This window comes from Lepus europaeus, chromosome X (genome assembly GCF_033115175.1).
Source record: "Lepus europaeus isolate LE1 chromosome X, mLepTim1.pri, whole genome shotgun sequence".
Lineage (NCBI taxonomy): Eukaryota > Metazoa > Chordata > Mammalia > Lagomorpha > Leporidae > Lepus > Lepus europaeus.
In genome coordinates, this window is record NC_084850.1 from 92,924,666 (window position 1) to 92,945,043 (window position 20,378).

The 20,378-nt window shown below is 40.5% G+C and overlaps 1 protein-coding gene across 1 annotated transcript in view; it reads left to right on the forward strand.

The window, feature by feature from the left end:
* The window catches only part of LOC133752763 (vascular endothelial growth factor receptor kdr-like), a 301,002-nt gene that overhangs the window by 126,760 nt on the left and 153,864 nt on the right, over nt 1-20,378 (forward strand). The window contains exons 8-12 of the mRNA XM_062183099.1: nt 560-696; nt 1,455-1,632; nt 4,242-4,359; nt 5,647-5,819; nt 17,000-17,150. Of these exons, the coding sequence (XP_062039083.1) occupies nt 560-696; nt 1,455-1,632; nt 4,242-4,359; nt 5,647-5,819; nt 17,000-17,150 (757 nt within the window). The remainder of the gene's footprint in view (nt 1-559; nt 697-1,454; nt 1,633-4,241; nt 4,360-5,646; nt 5,820-16,999; nt 17,151-20,378) is intronic.

Sequence of the window (20,378 nt, forward strand, 5' to 3'; positions counted from 1 at the left end):
AGCCTAACCTCTGCTATCTTACTTTCTCAGTTGACCATAAAAATCAGATTTTCCTTGGTGGCAGTGTCTAGCAATTAATATACAGTTTTTATAGGCTTGTCCTTGCATAGTTTTGAAATAATGGCACATGTGGCTAAATAATAGATTCCTTGGAGCTTAGGTTATTACTGCCCATATAATGAAGTGGGCATGGTCCTTTAACTCAAGGATGACCCCTTTCTCAGATAATATAGAAAGGTGGCAGAATTAGTCACAGAAGGGCTTGGTAAATTTAGGTCAGTAGAAGGAAAACTTTCCTGATGGAGATGTGGTTAAACTGGGGACAAGATTTCCCAAGAATTACAGTACTCTGTTCACTAAAATGCCATTGTTACTACCACAAAACCTTTTGATAGTTTATGTAACATCTTACCTAGTGTGTTCCAAACCGTGGGACCATCTGGTTTGGTTTTGCATCTACGTTTTTCATCTAGGAAAGGCATGGAGGATTTGAGCATTCCATGTGAAGACTTGGTTCTTGCTTTCTTAATATCATTGTGGCATCTGCTCTATTTTCCAGAAACCAAGAAAGAAAATATTTCTATCAGGTACAACCACCAGAGACTTCTCATGGGAGACACACTTTTCCTGCAGTGTGTTGCAGAGACCACATTCAATGGACGAGTCAAACTGGACTGGGTATTCAACCGGCAAGATGTAAGGAGATTGACCTTATTCCAAATATTAAAAGAAAGTCTCCCCATATCTTCTCTCTGCTGTTCCCACTCAGTCTCTAGCTTTGTTAAAGAACCAGGCTAAGTAGTAGCAAATGAAAATAACAAGCAGCTTCCTCATTTTAGGAAGCCAGTCTTGTGGAAGACTGACATTTTTACTCTACCATATCATGGTGCATTAGTTACATATGAGATTTAGTAGCTGTCCTTGCCAGCTTCTCATATGGATTTCTTTGGCTACCTTGTAGAGCCCTGTGGCATTTTCTGTATCTGTATGCTCAGTCATCTGAATTAAAAGTCTGTTTTCAATATGAACAAAGAATGGTGATTAGTAGAAGCTGGGAGTGTTTGAGAGGGATGGAGGGAGTTTGGACAAAAGTAAATAGGGGAAGCTGGGTGTGGTTCATTAATTGTGACAAATATTTCATACTAACATGTTATATTAATAATAGGGAAACTGGGTGTTGGGCATTTGGGAACCCTTCATATTGCTTCAAATTCTGTTTGGGATGGGAGAAGGAGTAGGAGATGGGATGTTTTGTGGGTGGGAGGGTGGTTATGGGGGGAAAAACCTCTATAATCCCAAAAGTTGTACTTTTGAAATTTATATTTATTAAATAAAAGTTTTCTAAATTTTTTGTTAAATTCAAAATTGTTAGGAAATAAAAAGTTTATTTAGAATTGCATTATAGATTAAAAGAAAAAGTGGAAAAAAATTCTATTTTCTTTTCCCACCCACAGTCTAAGATAACACCTAAGTGTTGCGAAGTTAAAAGGAACTTGTATAGAGGGTCCTCAGTATACAAAAGCTATAGCAACTTGACCATCTGGAATGTAACCATGGAAGACAAGGGTTTGTACATTTGCAGGGAAAAAACCAACACTACCCTGCAAGCCAATGTGACCATCACAGTGTACAGTATGTAAACTTTTCATTTCTGAACTACTCACTTTTCTCCTCTTGTAAACAGTGAATTTTTCAATTGTATCTGCATTTTCTCTCTCAGTGTTGTTGTTTCTGTGGCTCACAGTCACACTATTTCAGGAATTGAATCAGAAAGTCTTGGTAGATTTTCGAGGTTTCTTTTTCTGTTCCTTCACCCTGACACAAGGATTGCATGTTAGAGAATGTTGTGATTTAATTACATGCTTTTCCATCTTCTTGGATGGCTATAGCTGTATGTATTAGGAACTTAGAGTGAGGTAGCCCATCAGTATTTTGTTCCATGTAAAGATTAAATAATCTTGAATCTTCTTTGCTAGTTTGCTGTGTGGTCTTGGATAACTTACTTCACTTCCCTGTCCTTCATTTTCTAATTTATAATATATATGTTTGAAGATGCCTCTTGCTTGTTTTCCCATGACAGTGTTATCATGAATTGACTAGTAGAATTATTAAGTGCAACCCATTTTGCCTAATTGCTCTGTGTTCATGGAGTTCTTTACTTACAAACATACACACACACACACACACAGTGGGTTTTATTTTTCAGTAAGAAGTTTTACCACTTGCAGCTCCATTCAAACTTCTATACGTTGATTATAAGGTAACATCCCCTGGGTTCCCTGTAGCCAGTTTTAATTGTACCACATCAGCTGCAAGCAACCCGACTAAAAGTAGCTTAAACTGTGAAGACAGTTATCTCATATAACAGAGTGTTCAGAGATGTACCGTTCCAAGGTTGTTTGATTCAGTGAATATTGATAATCAATATCCTCTAGAAGCCAAGTGTCTTCCATTATTTACTCTGCCATTCTCAGTATCTTAAAAATATTTTGCATGTTGCCACAGTCTTAGAAACCATATGCCTTCACATGGGGTACATCCTAAGGGAGGTGTGAACCTCCTAGGGGAAGGCACTCTGTTGACTTTCATTACTTGGCTGGCCTGGGAGGAGAGCTAGCCAGATAAAGGTAGGTGGCATCTCTAACAAGAAATTTACAGTTCTGCCTGCAATGTTGCTGACCCTACTTGGCCGTCCCCTCAGCTGCAGTGGTCACTTTGGAAGTTGGGCTGAGTGAAGGGCTTTTCAGCTTAGAGCCAATAAGATCTGTGGCTCTGACCTAGGCATCCTTCGACTCCAGGGCAGGTCCATTTCCAGTGATCCAACTCTTGGCAGAGCTGCCAGGGCTCTTCACAAGTTGACTTCTGCTGAAGCCTAGGCTTACCACATTGAAAGCCACTGTACCCCATGTGAAGAGATAGATAAGTCTGGTCCTCTTAACTTACAAGGCCTAAAGCCCAACAGATTATTATCAAGCCCCTTCTGTCAGGTTCTATTTGCCTCTCAATCAGAAAACTTAATTGTAGCTTAGACAGCACCTTTCTTAGCTCCTCTAATAATGACTCTGTCCTTTGTTCTAGACCCTGTCTAGCGCACTTGGGCCTCATTCCTTTGTAATCATAACCTCTATTCTACCACCAATGGCTCTACTCCCAACCTGTGTGTACTGATGATCCTCTTCCCCACTTAATGCTGTATAATTGTTCAGACCTGGTTAATGCCACTCTTAGGATCATTGGTTACTATCCTCACCCTGTCTTTTATGACCTTGTCTAAATATGATCAGAGTCGGCAAACTTGGAAGGCTTCCATAGCCTTGGCAACTCATGACGAGAGCCTAGGGTGGTTACTGGTGCCATAAACTAGAGTGTCAATTTGTTGGGTCAACAACAGGAGTCACTGTGCACTTGCTCCTCGTGTGGGATCTCTGTCCTTAATGTGCTGTCCATTGTGATTTAATGCTTTAACTAGTACTCAAACAGTATGTTTCACTTTGTGTTTCTATGTGGGTGCAAACTGTTGAAATCATTACTTAATGTATACTAAATTGATCTTCTGTATATAAAGAGAATTGAAAATGAATCTTGATGTGAATGGAAAGGGAGAGGGAGCGGGAGAGGGGAGGGTTGCGGGTGGGAGAGAAGTTATGGGAGGGGGAAGCCATTGTAATCCATAAGCTGTACATTGGAAATTTATATTCATTAAATAAAAGTTAAAAAAAAGAAACCATATGCCAATGATAACTTCCAGGGCCAGGGAAAAGGGAGGAAAATTCTATGACTTATGCTCCTTTCTAAGGTTTTGCAAAACTTGTCCTAGAAGACTCTGAGCTAACTTCTCATATTGCTATATTGGTCAGAGCTACATAACTTACTTGTGACTAAATAATCCCTGGCAAGAAATAAGACCAGCATGATTACATTTATTTTTTTTCCTCAACTCATGGGGTAGTACTACTTCTTGGAGGCATTCAAAATGTATGAGGACATGTTTTCTTAGTCAAAACTATTGACGATCACAAAAGGCATTCATAGGATAGAATGAGAATTATAAACATGCAGATTCAGGACAGCACTGCAGAACAAAATGTTGTTCCTCTTAAAATGCTGACAGCACCACCCCTCCCAATTTCATATTGGTAATCAATTTTTTTGTCATTGGATCTTGGAAGTCCATGATTGCTGATAAGAAGGGTGAACGAAATTGGCATTCAGTTTTAACTTCTTCATTTCTCCACTTCCAGAGAAACCATTCCTCAATGTGAGCTACAAGAGAAGCCGCATTTATGAGGTGACAGCTGGACAAAGTGTGCTCAAAATGGGAATAAGGGTGGATGCTTTCCCTCGCCCCAGTGTAACCTGGTAAGTGGACATTCTTTCCTGAATTTTTCTGTTAGTGATTCTGTTAACCCAAAACCCAAAGATCCACTCCTTCAATACACCCTTTTAGCAGACTCTGGGCTAGGCATTATATGCTCAGTAAAATACTCTGACCCTAACTCAATTCTTAGGGCACTCACAACCTTGGAAACTAGTGTTTTATCTCCTTCCAAATGTTTTTACTTCTTTTCCTCCTTCCTCTCTCCATCCATTCTGTGTTTAGTAAAAGTGAGTTTTACACTCTGAAAGAAGAGGAAGGAATTGGCTGGGAAGGTAGTCAATTGAATTATAAAATGTTAGATTTTGAATCTTACAGATCATCTTACCTAGCTTAGTAGAGGTCCTTGAACATCAGGGTAAGAAGTGCTATGTTGGAAAGAATATGATCTTATGAACCAGACAGATCTGCGTTCCAATTCATATTCTTCCAGTTACCAGGCATATCAGCTAAACTCTCTAAGTTTTGGTTTATTCATCAATAAAATCTGAATGAAGACATTTACATTAAATGACTGGTTTGGGAATCAGATAAAATAACTATTGTGTTCATCTCTATTGCTTATTTCAGTAGCCTGAATAAAAAGTTTGAGAGTCAGGAGTATTGGATGTGAAGCTAAGTTTTAGAAAGATTAATGTGACCTTATGCATATATAATTGTTTGGAATGGAGAAAGACTAGAGAAGTAACTACAGGTACAGAAAGTTATAGCATTAGAACATGTGAGACATACTGTGGGCCTGAACAAGCTGACTGCAATGTAAATATAACAAGGAATGTATTTGGGAAACATAGCAGAGATCCTCAGGTTTCTTTATCCAATCATATGTACTAATCAAAACCCATGGTTCTGAAGTCCTTTACATTTTTCAAATTTGGTGGAATGTGAAAGTGGTAGTGCTAAGGCCAAATACCCTAGAAGATCTGATGTTCATGAATGCCAAAAGAAGAGCATTGACTTTGTTACTAGGGTATTACTGATAAACCTGGGAGAAGATGATTTTAAAATAATGAGATGGAAGAAAATATGAGTATACGGGGAAAAGGAATGGGTAAGTAGTGAGGAAGTGGAAGCATGAGTGGATGGCATTTTCTAAGTTTTGGCCACTGGGAAAAAGGAAGGTGCAGGTTCTATCTTTACTTCCAGTGTAGCTGTCCTGTTTCCACCAGGACAGTATAGGGGGGAGATTCCACTGATGTGTCTCCAGAGTAGAAGGTTGAATGTTCTAGAGGCGAGTATTGTACTAATAATTCCTCCTGCATGCTTCACAGGTTTAAAGATGGAAAACCACTCCCTGTAAATCATACCTTCCAGCCTGACCCTCTTAAGTACAAGCTCACGATCTTGGAAGTGAATGCAAAGCATGCTGGGAACTATACTTTTGCCCTGAGCAATACCAAACATGATCTCTACAAAAACCTTACAATACAACTAATTGTCAATGGTGAGTTTTTGGGATTTAGGACATGCAATAGCTCTGTTTGGGTTCCTGTATCAGTGTTATTAGCAAAGAGGTGCAAAGCAGGAGTCTGATGGAAACTACCTTGGTTGTGTGGAAGCAGTGGTTTTGGAGGTTCATTTTGGTCACCCAGAATTTGATGATCAGCTCTATATGCTTACAGAATTTTCAGAGATCTGATCCTTTTTCTCTGCCATTTTCTGTTACTAGATACCTTCAATTGGTCTCTTCTTATTGAGAAAATGTTATTTTGATGTAGGGAGAATCAACAATCCTTTGCAGTGGCTGTTTCCCCACATAAAATAGATTGTGAAGAAAGGATTGCATTGTCTTCGATGGCCAATCATTATCCACTCCTTGTAGAATCCCTCAAATATTGGACAGAAGATATCATCAAACAGTTTCTGAGTACAGCTATGGCTGTCTGCCTCATCATGCCCCTACTCCAGTGTCATCGGGTAGTTCAAAAGATAATGTGACTTCCCTACCTTACCACATTGAGAAGACAGTACTCTTTTCTGGATTATTTGTCTATACATTATTTTCAAGCAGAAAAGCTTCCATCCATTGGTAGTTTCCTAGCTCACCTGCCACTTACATACTCGACTTCTGATGCAGGAATATGAAGTGGTAGGGTACATGAGAAATAAGAGCTGACAAAATGGTACTCTCTCTCTGTCTTTAGCCTTAATCCAATAGCAGAATAAGAATGGGTTCTTATTTAGTTCTAAGATTATGCCTTTCTGTGCTTCATTGCTCAATAGTAATGCTCTGGAAAGGGATGTGTGTGGTAGATAAAGGGGGATGTTTCTCCTATATGTTGACAGGGGCCAAAGAACTTCCACTGATTTCCCATGCAAATTAGCAGGGAGCTGGATTGGAAGTAGAACAGCCAGGACTAGAGCCTGTGCTCATATGGGATGCCAGCCTTGCAGGTGGCTGCTTATTCTGATGTACCACAATGCCAGTCCCCAAGGCCATGTGATCTTAAGCAAATCACTTTGCCCTCATGGGTCTCAGTTTCATCATCTTCAAAATGAGTATCATGATACCTACCTCACTGAGCTGGAACCAAAATTATATGACACCAAGGAAATCTCATATTTTTCCTTTTTGTTCATTGAACTATTCTGCTAGATTGTTGAATATTGCTATCTAGGCAGCATATCTTAGGCCTAGTTTCCAAGACATACTTTCAATATCAAGTGAAGTGTCCAGACACAGACTGTCCAGTCTGACACAGTCTATTCTTTTTTTTTTTTTGACAGGCAGAGTTAGACAGTGAGAGAGAAAGAGAGACAGAGACAGAGAGAAAGGTCTTCCTTTTCCGTTGGTTCACCCCCCCCAAATGACCGCTACGGCTGGCGTGCTGCACCGATCCGGAGCCAGGAGCCAGGTGCTTCCTCCTGGTCTCCCATGCGGGTGCAGGGCCCAAGGACCTGGGCCATCCTCCACTGTGCTCTTGGGCCACAGCAGAGAGCTGGAACGGAAGAGAAGCAACTGGGACAGAATCCGGCGCCCCAACCGGGACTAGAACCCGGGGTGCCCGTGCCGCAGGCAGAGGATTAGGCTAGTGAGCCGTGGCGCCGGCCGACACAGTCTATTCTAAACAGGCAAATAAAAGGCCAAAGCCAGGGCAAAGAGGAAAATTCCCCCTTCCACCCACCACTCTCAATTACCCGAGTCTTCCCTGTGTATTAAGTTCACTCGACTTAGAATTTCACCAGTGAGGTATGTAATGAGGAAGAGGAAAAGTAGCACAAGGTTAGTAGTATCTTCTGTGCTTCCTAGGGAGATTTTTGGTCAAAAGCTGCATGGATTGTGCTTTCTCAAGATCATGTTTCCAGTTTTTTTTTAATTGTTTTATTTCCTTCTACTACCAATTTGTCAGTGCTTTAGATATATCACATTATTAGATACGCTCAATTCAGAACTTTTAGGAACCAAAATAGCCCTAGTTCATCACAGATATGAGAACCAAGGGGCTTATTACCAATTATGATCTCTTTGCCCACGTCCAAACAAAATTCACTAATAAGACTTTGTCTGTTGCCAATCACAGCTTGTTTTACGGCCAGAAAATTGACTGATCTTCAGGTATGGGGTCCATGAGTCTGTAGTCTCTGCATTGACTCCTTTCACCACCCACTGCTTGGCTAATTTCTAAAGACATCTAGAGCCCATTTCTTAGACTAATAACATCAGACAGTGAACCTGAATTTAAGCATACATACAGACAAAGATATGTAGCTCTATACTGGGCCTATGGTGTGCATAATTAAAGGACAAATAATTCCCTCTTTCCGACCTGCATTTACTCCAGTAAAGGAAACAGAGAAGTGAAATAATAGCACAGCCTAGCAGAAATAGCTCATCATCCTAAGTGAGCAAAGTTGCTTCAGGTGAAAATCTAGGAAAGAAATAATCCACTTAGTATCTTCCAGCTAGTCTAAAGCATAAGATAACATAATTTGACTTCCATATCCTCATTTTAAAGATAGAGAAACAGAAGCTCAGAATGAGGGAGTAAGTTTTCCAAGATTAAAAACAATATGTTCAAAAGCAGCCAAAACTTTTCTGATTTAGTTAAATTAAAATGATAGATTTGGCTACTATTTCACAGATCCCAGATATCAATGAATTGCCCACATAATCACTCTGGTGTAAGCAGTCTAGTGTGAGAAAGCCAAGATCCTTGTTTCCTTGCTACTACTAATGTGTTGTTACCATCCATACAACATGAGATAGCTCTCTAGCACCAACCCTAGCTGCTGAAGATGGGAAACATAGTCTTTAAATGGGCAATCATGGGGGTGAGGTGGATGTTTGGTGTAGCAGTTAAATACCTCTTGGGATATCTAGATCTCATATCAGGGTGCTATGTTTGAGAACTGCCACTAATTCTGATCCACATTCCTGCTAATGCACACCTGGGAGGTAGCAGTGATGGCTCATGTCCTTAGATCCGTACTACCCATATGGGAGATTTGGATTGAGTTCTTGACTCCTGGCTTCAGCCGCCTCCAACTCCAGGTGTTGTGGGCATTTGGGGTATGAACCAGTAGGTGGAAGACCTCTCTCTCTCAAATAAAATGAAAATGTATTTTAAAATGAAGCTTAAAAAATGGACAACCATTTCCCAGTTATCAAATCTGTCACTATAAATGAAGGGAAGTATGAAGACAAATAGAAGTGTATACCATATTTCCTATTTCAACAGTATAGTTCAGAACCAAAGCTCTGAACTTTTTCTTTATGCTTTTTTCCTTTGCTAAAGTTCTTTTGATTAACACTTAGATCAGCTTCACGATGGACCATGATTGTTTTCACCCCCTTCCAAGCCTCTATGTTGCATGTCAAGGTAGAAAGGCAAAGATAATGTTTACTCATTAATATGACACTAAAGTCTTATAAAAACTTGGAGGAGAGGAGTCATCAGGACTGAGAACATATATGCTCCTCTCAAAGGCTGCAGCCTCCAGTGCTAGCTGGCCTTGTACCCATATTCTAGGCAGATAAAAAATTATTGCAATTTTAGGATTTCAGACTAAGAAGACCTGTATCTCTTTCTCTGATTTGCCTAGTTTTCAAGGAACCACCAGCCTAGAAGCTGCTTCATGGTCCCTGTGTTTCCCCTGCATAGCTCTTGGTTGTTTGGAAAGATTTTCTAGGATATTTGGCCTCGCTGTAAGGGGAGGGTAGTAGGAGGCAGAAGGAAGAGGAATAACATTGTCTTTGCTCCCAGCTAGGAAGCTATGGAAAGTCCACCTGAGAAGATGCTCTTTCCCAGTCCCAAACATGTGTTTTGGCTCTACCCAGTCATTTAGACTCTTCTGGGAGAATCTCCTAATTGACGTCAAGATGATTTCTGGTCAGCTTAATTAGCACAAACTCTTTCATAGCCCGCTCACCTTCTCTAGGGCAGAGTATCTACCCCTCTGAGGATTTCTGTCAATCTCTATCTGCACTTACCAGAGGAAAATGCAGGGCTAATAAACTTGTTGTAATACTAACAGGAATGTCACTGGATAGGGAATTATCCTTAGAAACACATTGGCCTTACTTCCAAGTCAGGGTGTTCCAAACTTGATCTCCTTATTCCTCAGTTTCTATATCTATTGAATGAGTATGTTCATCATAGCACATTAATTTGGACATCTTTCTCCCTAAGATGTCTGTATCAATGAAGAAGAAAACTATACCTGTATTAGGTGACTGTGAAAGGTAGAAACTCAAAATTAAAGGGAGTAAGATTGTGGCAGAATACAAGGAAAAATATTTTTTGTCCCTTTTAAACAATAAAAACTTTGAAGAATGGAAAAACTGCTTTGTGAGATAACTAGCATCCTGTCTAATAGAGGCAGGACAACTGCTTGGTAGGTATGGGCTAGGAAGTGTTTTGGCCTTTAGCGTACTTTATATCCTTGATGTGTGTGTGTGTGTGTGTGAGAGAGAGAGAGAGAGAGAGAGAGAGAGAGAATTTTTAAAAGGAGCTAAGACACATAGTTCAGATTTATGACAAAATTTTTATCCCCTTATTGTCCTGGACCCTTGTCTTGTCTACCTCTTTCCAAGGTGACATACATAGCCCGAATGAATTTTTGAACATGTGATGTTTCCCAACAGAGTCCTGGGGTCTGCCTGAAAAGTCAAGTTCTAGGGTCACAAGTACACATGAATTCTCTGTGATGTTCATGGATAAAATAACTGTTTCCTGCCTCAAAACAAACTCCCTTTGGCCTCGGCCTCCCCAGAATGCTCCTCTCAGCATTCATCCACTTGCCAGGCTGACCCTTTTGGCTCCATATTGACCCCAAAAGGGTCATCTCACCAGGATCTCCATGACAGCTACCTGTCTCCCTCTAGCTAAGGAAAGATCCTATGAGGAAAAGGAATAACTTTAGAAAGTTAAAATGCTAATAGCAGAGCCCTTCCTGTCTCTGCCCTTCTCTAAAATTGCCTACAGACTAAGAGAACATGCTAGCACATTAAGTGAAAGGAACACAGAACTGAATGGAAGGAACAGCTAATTTAACTTCTGACTGGCATGGTTTCAAGTTAGATACTAATTTGTCCCAAAGGACTCAAGAGGAAAGAATGAGAGAGAGGACCTAGTGATGAGTTTTATTACATTTTATTTTGTGTTTGATTCTTTTCATTTTCCCCAAGGAAAAAAATGTTTTCTGGATTATTCAGTGGAAAACAATGTCATGTTCCTTTTGATATTGTGACTGAGGAGACACCTTAATACAGAAGGAAAAGGAAGGTTTAGTTTCCCTCAATTCTCTAATCCATAATGCAGATGGTTTTTCTTCTTCTTCTTTTTTTTTAAACCTCTGGCTGTTGGAAGCAGAAATGGGAAGAATCCAGTAAGTGCTTCTGGCTTTTTTTTTTAATTTTTTAATTTTATTTTTTTTAATTAAACTTTTATTTAATGAATATAAATTTCCAAAGTATAGCTTATGGGTTACAATGGCTTCCCCCCTCCCATAACTTCCCTCCCGCCCGCAACCCTCCCCTTTCCCCTTCCATTCATGTAAAGATTCATTTTCAATTCTCTTTGTATACAGAAGATCAGTTTAGTATATATTAGGTAAAGATTTCAACATTTTGCCCATATAGCAACATAAAGTGAAAAAACTACATTGGATTACTAATTATAGCATTAAATAGCAATGTACAGCACATTAAAGACAGAGATCCTACATAATTTTTTTTCAAATTAATTAATTTTCTATGCCATTTCCATTTTAACACCAGGTTATTTTTTTTTCATTTCCAATTCTCTTTATATACAGAAGATCACTTCAGTATGTAATTAGTAAAGACCTCATCAGTTTGTGCCCACACAGAAACGCAAAGTATAAAAATACTGTTTCAGTACTAGTTATAGCATCACTTCGCTTTAGACGACACATTAGGGACAGATCCCACATGGGATGTAAGTACACAGTGACTCCTGTTGCTGATTTAACAATTTGACACTCCTGTTCATGGCGTCAGTAATCTCCCTAGGCTCTAGTCATGAGTTGCCAGGGCTATGGAAGCCTTTAGAGTTCGCTGACTTTGATCTTATTCCGATAGGGTTATAGTCAAAGTGGAAGTTCTCTCCTCCCTTCGGAGAAGGGTACCTCCTTCTTTGATGGCCCCATTCTTTCCACTGGGTTCTCACTCACAGAGATCATTCATTTAGGTCTTTTTTTTTCCATGATATCTTGGCTTTCCATGCCTGCTATACTCTCATGGGCTCTTCCGCCAGATCCGAATGCCTTGAGGGCTGATTCTGAGGCCAGAGTGTTGTTTAGGACATCTGCCATTCTATGAGTCTGCTGTGTATCCCACTTCCCATGTTGGATCTTTCTCTCCCTTTTTGATTCTATCAGTTAGTATTAGCAGATACTTGTCTTGTTTGTGTGATCTCTTTGACTCTTAGACCTATCAGAGCTATCAATTGTGAGCTGAAATTGATCACTTGGACTAGTGCGATGGCATTGGTACATGCCATCTTGATGGGATTGTGTTGGAATCCCCTGGCACATTTCTAACTCCACCATTTGCGGCCAGTCCGATTTTTGAAGAGGGGAAAGGCTCTCAACAACCAGCACACAGATATCAATAGCCAGCTTGTGGCCACTGTTAGCAAGCCCACCTGCCTGAGGACCCCAGCACTAGGCCCATCTGTAGATTGCACCAAGTAACCCACCCCATATCTCTTGCCAACTATCTAAAGTCAACTTTCATTTGACAAGGATATATATATATATATATATATAATATATATATATTGACTAAGAATATATCTTTCATTGGTTCACTCCCCAAATGGCCACAATGACCAGAGCTGAGCCAATCCAAAGCCAGGAGTCAGGAGCTTCTTCCAGGTCTCCCACATAGATGCAGCGTCTTTCATTTCTTTCCCAGGCCATAAGCAGAAAGTTGGATCGTAACAGGAGCAGCTGGGATACGCACTAGCATCCATATGGGATGCCAGCACTGCAGGTGGAGGCTTAGCCTATTACGCAAAAGCACTGGCCCCAGGATACCAAGAATATATCATGGATAAAGGACAGTATCTTCAATTTTTGGTGTTGGGATAACTGAATATACACATACAAATTAATGAAATTGGACCCTTATCTTAGATCCCACAAAAAATCAGCTTGAAGTAGATTAAATGTCAGACTCAAAATCATAAAACTTCTAGAAGAAAATTAAGAGGAAATCTCCTTGGCATTTGCCCTGGCTGTTGATTTCTTGTATATGGCACTGAAAATGCAGACAACAAAAGAAGAAGACATGTGGGGTTATATCAAACTAAAAATATTCTTTCAATTAAATAAATAAATAAATATTTTTAATGGATGGGGCTGGCATTGGGGCATAGTGGGTAAAGCTACCACCTGCAATGCTGGCATCCTATATGGGTGCCAGTTCAAGTCCCTGCTGATCCACTTCTGATACAGCTCCCTGCTAACATGCCTAGGAATGCAGAGAAGGATGGCCCAAGTACTTGGGCCCCTGCACCCATGTGGGAGACCCGGAAGAAGCTCCTGTTTTCTGGCTTTGGAGTGGCTCAGCTTCAGACATTGTGGCCATTTGTGTAGTGAACCAGCAGATGAAAGATTCTCTCTCTCTGACCCTGCCTTTTAAATAAATAAATAAATCTTAACAAAGATCTTCTGAACATCAAAGGAAACAATCAACAATATGAATAGATAATCTACTTATTGGAATAAAATATTTGGAATTTTGTGTCTCAGAAGTGGTCAACATTCAAAACTAAGGGAAGCATATAACTCAGTAGCAGGAAAACAAATAATGATCTTAAAATTGGCAAGTGAACTGAATAATTTTCCAAAAAAGACAAACAATGGTGTTATGGCTTGAATGTGTTTTTGTCTTCAGTGTGAAGGTGGGATTTTTAATGGGTGGGGCCTAATGGAGGTCCTTAGAAGAATTGGGTTCATACCTTTGGTAGGGATTGTGTGAGACCCTTCTTTGAATTCCTATTTGGAGATTTGATCTCTTCTTTGTACATGTGCTCTCACCATTACCATCTACTAGAATGTGATACAACCAAGCAGACTCTCACAAGAGCTGAGCTAGTGCAGACACTATGCCAATGAACCTCCAAAACTGTGAGATAAACGAGTATCTTTTCTTTATCAAGTTCTCCAGCATCAGATATTTTGTTGTGTTAACACATAATGAACTAATACAGATAGGCAGCAATTACGTGAAATGATGCTCAACATCAGTAACCATCAGGGAAATGCAAATCAAAAGAAGGGAGTCCTTGTATGCTGTTGATTGCAAAGTAAATTTATGTGCTCAGTTTGGAAAACAGTATATGCCTAACTCAAAAAAAAGTAGAAGAGAATTTCTTATATCATTCAGTAAAATCCTACTTCCAGATATATGAAAATATTTGTATACATAGATATCAGGTTTGCAGCGATGTTAGCAAGATAAGGAGGTGGGTAAGAGCTCTCAGGCTTTACTCCCTCCCACAGAAAATTCAACTAGGAACTCTTCATAGACAAGAAAGAGCATCTTTATGAAAACACCCAAACTTCAGAATAAGTTAGATCCACCTGTGTGAATAAAAGATCCACATAAATGCTGCATCAAAAGGGCAAAAGAAACATTCTCATGTTAGTATTAGCCAGATGCTGGGTTGTAAGCAGAATAGCCAGGACTTGAACCAGACATTCCAATATGAGATGTGGACGTTTCAAGGAGTCACTTAACTGCTGCACCAAACTTCTGCTTCTGGCCAACTTATTTTTGACAAAAGTGCCTTTTGGTGCTTTTTCACACCATGGGAAAAGTACAGTCTCTTCAATAAAAGGTGCTGGGAAAACTGAATATCAACATTCAGAAGAATTAAATTAGAGCCTTATATTTGATGACATATAAAATGCGTTCAAAATAGATTCAAGACTGACATATAAGGTCTGAGAGTAAAATTACTAGAAGACAGCACAGGATGAAAATTACATGGCACTAGTTCAGGCCTATCTCCAGCTGTTGCTGGCATTTGGGGAATGAACCAGCAGATATGAGCTTTCTGTGTCTCTCTCACTCTCTATTCTCTGCCTTTCAAATAAATAAAAATAAATTTTAAAGTGGTTCCTGGGGCTTAGTAAGTACAATAAAATTGTTTATTGTATTATTATTGTTGTTGTTATAAATGTTGTTTGAGGTTGCCCCTCATCCAGGCCAGCTCTCTGCTGTGGCCAGGGAGTGCAGAGGAGGATGGCCCAAATGCTTGGGCCCTGCACCCCATGGGAGACCAGGATAAGCACCTGGCTCCTGCCATCGGATCATCGCGTTGCGCCGACCGCAGCACGCCTACCGCGGCGGCCATTGGAGGGTGAACCAACGGCAAAAGGAAGACCTTTCTCTCTGTCTCTCTCTCATTGTCCACTCTGCCTGTCAAAAATAAAAACAATAAAAAATGTTGTTTGAGATGTTTGTGACAAAATATAGTTGTATTCAGTTAAGAGTGAGGGCTTTGAAGTTAGACTACCAGAATTAATAGACCAACATATCTGTGTAACTTTGGGAAAGGTACTTAATGTTGCATTTTCTTAATGTATAAATCAGGATAATTACAGTGCCAACTTCACAAGATGAGGATTAAATTAGTTAATTTGCATAAAACATTTAAAAAGTTCCTTGCACTTAGCCCAATTAACTACTATAGAAATGGTAGTATTCGGCTGGCGCCATGGCTCAACAGGCTAATCCTCCACCTAGCAGGATTAGGCCAGCGCTGTGGCTCAACAGGCTAATCCTCTGCCTTGCGGCGCCGGCACACCGGGTTCTAGTCCTGGTTGGGACGCCGGATTCTGTCCCAGTTGCCCCTCTTCCAGGCCAGCTCTCTGCTGTGGCCTGGGAAGCCAGTGGAGGATGGCCCAAGTGCTTGGGCCCTGCACCCGCATGGGAGACCAGGAGAAGCACCTGGCTCCTGCCTTCAGATCAGCGCGGTGCGCCTGCCGCGGCGGCCATTGGAGAGTGAACCAATGGCAAAGGGAAGACCTTCCTCTCTGTCTCTCTCTCTCACTGTTCACTCTGCGTGTCAAAAAAAAATGGTAGTATTGATACTATTAGTATTATTATCAATATACAGAAGTGAAGCAAACAGTTAAGGTAAGTAGGGAACTCTGAGAAGAGAGCCATGCATCAAATGCTATCCAGCAAATCTGAGAGAATCCTGTTTTTGTTGTTGGTTTTCTTAAATTCATATCCAAACAATAAATGTTATTGAAAATAAGGAAAAGACCAACTGTTAGCTCTTATAATTAAGTTAAGTATGTAATGCAATCAGTGAATTTGTTTCCAGGCTGCAGAGGTGACTTGAATGTTAATCCTGCCTTTTTCTTTTTTTTGTTTTTTGACAGGCAGAGTGGACAGTGAGAGAGAGAGACAGAGAGAAAGGTCTTCCTTTGCCGTTGGTTCACCCTCCAATGGCCGCCGCGGCTGGCGCGCTGCGGCCAGCGCACCACACTGATCCCAAGGCAGGAGCCAGGTGCTTATCCTGGTCTCCCATGGGGTGCAGGGCCCAAGCATTTGGGCCATCCTCCTCTGCACTCCCTGGCCACAGCAGAGAGCTGGCCTGGATGAGGGGCAACCGGGACAGAATCCGGCGCCCCGACAGGGACTAGAACCCGGTGTGCCGGCGCCGCAAGGCAGAGGATTAGCCTGTTGAGCCACGGCGCTGGCCTAATCCTGCCTTTTTCTAAGATTGCAATCCAAAAGAATACTTTGAAATCCATAGGTCCTGCTACTTGAGGCATTGCAATTCACTTGTCTTCAGTAGGATTCTTTTGTGTCAACTGAATGTGACCGGGGTGATATTTTAAAATATTTCACAAAACTAAGGCATGGGCCCTGATTAGGCCAGGCCATAATATAGGCAAAGAATATGAGAAATCTGAGTCATATTAACCTTTTAGTTGTTGAACCATTGAACTGTTAACAAAAGATGGTTCTATCCTTGAGGAAGAACCAGAGTTGTGATAGAGAGGCAGCAGTCATTTGTAATTAGATAAAGAAGTATTTCAATAGTTTAACCATTGGGATGTCTGTCCTAATAGTACCAGTTAAAATATCAGCCTTGATGTGGAATCTTAATCACTGTATTTTCTTTTCTTGTCCAGAAAAACCTAAAATCTATGAGAAGGAGACAGATTTGAAGAGCATCCAACCAATATTCCTTGGCAGTGAGAACATCCTTCGTTGTACCGCAAGTGGTGTCCCTGCTCCCTTCTTCTTGTGGGCCTGGGAACCCTGCAGTCAGATGGATGAGATGTAAGTGACTTGCCGGCCAAAGGACCCTGGGAATTGTTAAGATACAGGAAAGATGGGAAGACTCAGGATCTTACCATGTTTTCTCTTTTATCTGACATTAAAGGTATTGGTGTCAGTGGTATTAGGATGGGGCCTGGAAACTAAAAGAAGAGGAAGTACTCCAACTTTCCAACTTCAGTGTTTCACCAATCTATTCCTTCCAAAGTCTCCCTGAAATTAGAGGAACAAAAAATTGTTGTGGTTGTTGGTCTAATGACATTTTTTTAAACTTTTATTTAATAAATGTAAATTTCCAAAGTATAGGTTTTGGATTACAGTGGCTTTTCCCTCCCATCTCCCGCTCCCTCTCCTATTTCATTCACATCAAGATTCATTTTCAGTTATCTTTATAAACAGGAGATTTGATTTAGGATATGACCTGATATTTAAGTTGGAGAGGAACAGAACAGAGAAGGTTCCCAAATATCTATATGTATGGAGATATTTTGGTAGTGGGCCTGGAAATTGTGCTTGTCTTGTCAGTTTGAGAACTGCTTCCATGGTATGTCTAATTGGAATAGTAAACTTGATAGGCAAATCTGCTAGCAAATAGCATGTTTAGATGAGAAAACACTCATTTTAGCTTCCTGTGACCCTTTTGAAGGATATTAGGCAGGAATTCTTCTCTCTTGAAACAAATAGAGATCTAGAGGCAAAGAGGGAATGAATCACTTCTCACAATGCAGAGTTGAAGGAGAAATCACAATGATAGGTGTCCTAACAGCAAACATGTTTGAATTTCTTCTTATTTGAGCCCTTCTATAAGCCTGGACCATATTAGAAACTTGCAGCAGTATGCTCTGTTTCTGAGGAGCTGCTTTCATTACTTTTGGAACAATGGGTTGAATGTATCACATACAAGAGCTAGTGAAAGGAAATGTGAAATTTAGAAAGGTCAAGTGAATTTCCCTAAATTTCATAGTTGGCAGCATTTGAGAATATGGCATCAGTGCTAACCTATCTTCTGCCATAAAATTCCCTCTATACATCTACGAGAGGCCAGAAATTCTATGCCTTGGAATCATTCTGAAATGATGTGGAGGACAGTTATACTGGGTTCCAGTTTTCTCAGGGATGTTGTACTATCTGACCAGAGAAGTTAATGTAATTAATTGTGCTGAAAGTAGACTTCAGATCATGTGGTCATAAGTGAGTGCATATTACAAAGGACTAGTTGAGCTCTGAAGGAGGAGGTACTAGGAAGTGTTGGCATGACCTTTGTACAGAGGGAAATGTAATGAATACAACCATTGAACCAAGCTCTAGATATTACGATAGAAACGGTTATGTCACATGAGTACTTACCAAGCAGTTTCCATAAATCCAGATCCACCTGATTTTCCCTTACTTACACCTGGGCTCTTGGAATCATCTTTACCCCCTCTTAGGCACTAGGAAAGGGGTCTTGGGGGATAATAACAATGGTCCTGCTTATTTGCTCACTTTTAACTCTCAGTTTCCATCCTCCTCCTGACATTCTCTAATTTATTTAAGATTTATTTGAAAGAGAGGAGAGAGAGATAGAGGAGAGAGAGAGAAAGAGAGAGAGAGAGAGAGAGAGAGAGAGAGAGAGATCTTTTACACTGGTTCACTCTCCAAATGGCTGTAAAAGGTGGGACTGGGCCGGCTTGAAGCCAGGAGCCAAGAATTCCATCTGGGTCTCCCACATGGGTGGCAGGGCCCCAAGTATTTGGACCATCATCTCCTGTTTTCTCAGGCACATTAGAAGGAGCTGGATTGGAAGTAGAGCAGCCAGAACTTGAACTGGCTGTCTGATATTGGATATGGGATATGGACTATGGGATATGGGATGCGGGATGCCGACATCATAGGTGGTTTAACCCAGTGAGCCACAAGGCCAGCCCCAATGTTCTGTATTTTCTGATTCACATGTATTGGACTCACTGAACTGAGTTGCAATGAAGACAGTTGCATTTTGTATCTGGAGAGAAAAAGGAGACTTGAGTGAACAGTTTTCTTAGGAAACACCTTTGCCAGAGGCCGGCATTGTGATGCATCAAGTTAAGCTGCCTCCTGAAAAACCAGTATCCCATATGGACACTGGTTTGAGTCCCAGCTGCCCCACTTCTAATCCAGCTCTCTGCTAATGGGCCTGGGAAAAGAGCAGAAGATGACCCAAGCACTTGGATTCTGGCCACCCATGTGGTTTGAAACCTGGATGGAGTTCCTGGCTCCTGGCTGGGGCCTGGCTCAGACCTGGCCATTGCAGCCATTTGGAGAGTGAACCAGCATATGAAATATTTCTCCTTCTACCTGTCCCTCTCTCTTTGTAACTCTGCCTTTCAAATAAATGAAATGAATATTTAAAAAGAAAAAAGAAAATGACTTTTCTGAAAGCCTCTCCTAAAATGTTTTCATTAAGTAAACATTTTACTTAATGAGAACCTGTTATTGAGAACCTGTTATATTCTAGGAATAATACCAGTCACTATCAAACATATTAATTTAAAAAAATCAAAATGTATTTAATTACCATAACAAGTTCGTGAGGTAGCTAATATTAGCTCCATTTTATAGATGAGGAAACTGAGGCTTAGAAGAGTAAGTAGGTTGTCACAGGGCATGCAAGTTAACAGTGTTTGGATATGAATTCCAGATCTACTGAGTAAAAGTCCAGTTAGTACTGTTATCATTCCCTCCAGTAATTTGCCTTTCTATAGATCTTGTCTGGTCAACACTATCTCAGAACTCTTGTGACACTTTCCATGTTGCTTCAGGTTCAGAATGGGAAAGTTAATTTGGTAATAGATAACAATAAAGGAGAATCTCACAAGGTTTTAAATTCTACATTAGTCTGAAACAAGGGAATGGTCTAAATATGAATAATAAACAAATTTTGTGCCCATTTCCTTCTAGCTACACAAGCCTCTTTGTTCATCCAGCAAATCAGGCATATTCCCAGCTCAGGATTTTGTAATTACTCTTTCCTCCACTTAAAATTCTCTTCCCCCAAAATATTTATAGCTTATGTTTTATTTCTTTCAAGACTCTGCTCATGTGGTACCTTCTTGGAAAGGTCTTCCCTGACCATGTTAACTTCTAAAAGATGTACTTTTCTAAATGCCTCAGTCCATTGTTTGCTATAAAAAACACGTGAGACAAAATAATTTATAAGCAATAAAAGTTTGGCTCATGATTCTGGAGAATGGAAAGGTCAAAAGCAAGGTA